The sequence below is a fragment of the Amphimedon queenslandica genome, unplaced genomic scaffold (assembly GCF_000090795.2).
Source record: "Amphimedon queenslandica unplaced genomic scaffold, v1.1 AMPQUscaffold_9551, whole genome shotgun sequence".
Taxonomy (NCBI): Eukaryota; Metazoa; Porifera; class Demospongiae; order Haplosclerida; family Niphatidae; genus Amphimedon; species Amphimedon queenslandica.
In genome coordinates, this window is record NW_003550177.1 from 1 (window position 1) to 996 (window position 996).

General features: G+C 36.4%; 1 protein-coding gene across 1 annotated transcript; it reads right to left on the minus strand.

The window, feature by feature from the left end:
• Nucleotides 1-13: 13 nt before the first annotated feature.
• Nucleotides 14-932, minus strand: LOC109590745 (uncharacterized; the record flags this gene model as incomplete). Its single annotated transcript, XM_020006624.1, has 3 exons — nt 683-932; nt 260-538; nt 14-210 (listed from the first exon to the last, which is right to left on the minus strand). Coding segments are annotated over exons 1-3 (567 nt in total), but the record flags the coding sequence as incomplete, so codon positions are not given.
• Nucleotides 933-996: the final 64 nt, after the last annotated feature.

The following is a 996-nucleotide window of genomic DNA, read 5'->3' on the forward strand; positions in this document are numbered from 1 at the left end:
CATTTTTTTCCACAGAGCTACAATTTATGATCTTTTTGAGAGCATCTAATAAGAATTCACATTTCTTGCGTTCAGCAGATATTTCCACATTAGCTAATACTCCCTCTGCTATAATGCCCTCTTTTTGAAGCACACGAAATATACGAAGTGGATTAAACAGATGACTGTTGGTGTTAAAGGTACTAGTTATAGCATGACGATGAGGGCATTCTTTAACAAAATAAATCTAACACTAATCTGCAAGCTAGTTCAAACTTACTTTTGCTATCTATCTCATCTGCTACAGCAATCTCATTCACAGCTCGTACAGCATCTGAGAGTGAATCCCAGGTTGCTCCACCTTTTAGGTTAACACTATCAGCTCTTTTTAGCCATGCAGCTAGACATTCGATCAAACATCGAGATAGGTCATGACAACACTTGCATTCAATGGTATCCAATGTGTTCTTGTGTAGTCCTAATCTCAGTCCTAGTTTGTACCATTTTTCCAGAGAAAATCCATGCTCCTCTAAAAACCTCTCAACATCATCAAGCTGAACTAAAAAGAGACAAAAAAACAAATTAGGCTACATGTATCATAGATGCCTATATTTATGCTTAATAAAATTAAATCTATATTATAAATACACGAGATATCTCGTGTATTATATACATATATAACATAAATCTAGCCTAGGCACACCTATTTTCAAGGACAGAGAAAGAACTTCGGAAGATGCCATGGCTACAGGCCCAATGGAGCGAGCTGAAGTAAAAGAGGCCTCGGAGGCCATGACCTCAGTCCATCAAGGTATCTATCGATCACCTGATTGATTAACCGGTATATGGCATACAAGTCGATCGCAATTTGCAAGATCAACTTGACATTGCTTACATGCCACATGGGCACTGGTCATTTGATTGGTCAGCATTAACTGTCACAAAATAAATAAATAAAGCCTCTATAAATAATTAATATTAAATAAGTGCTTTATTTATTTTGCTCAAAAAACTGTA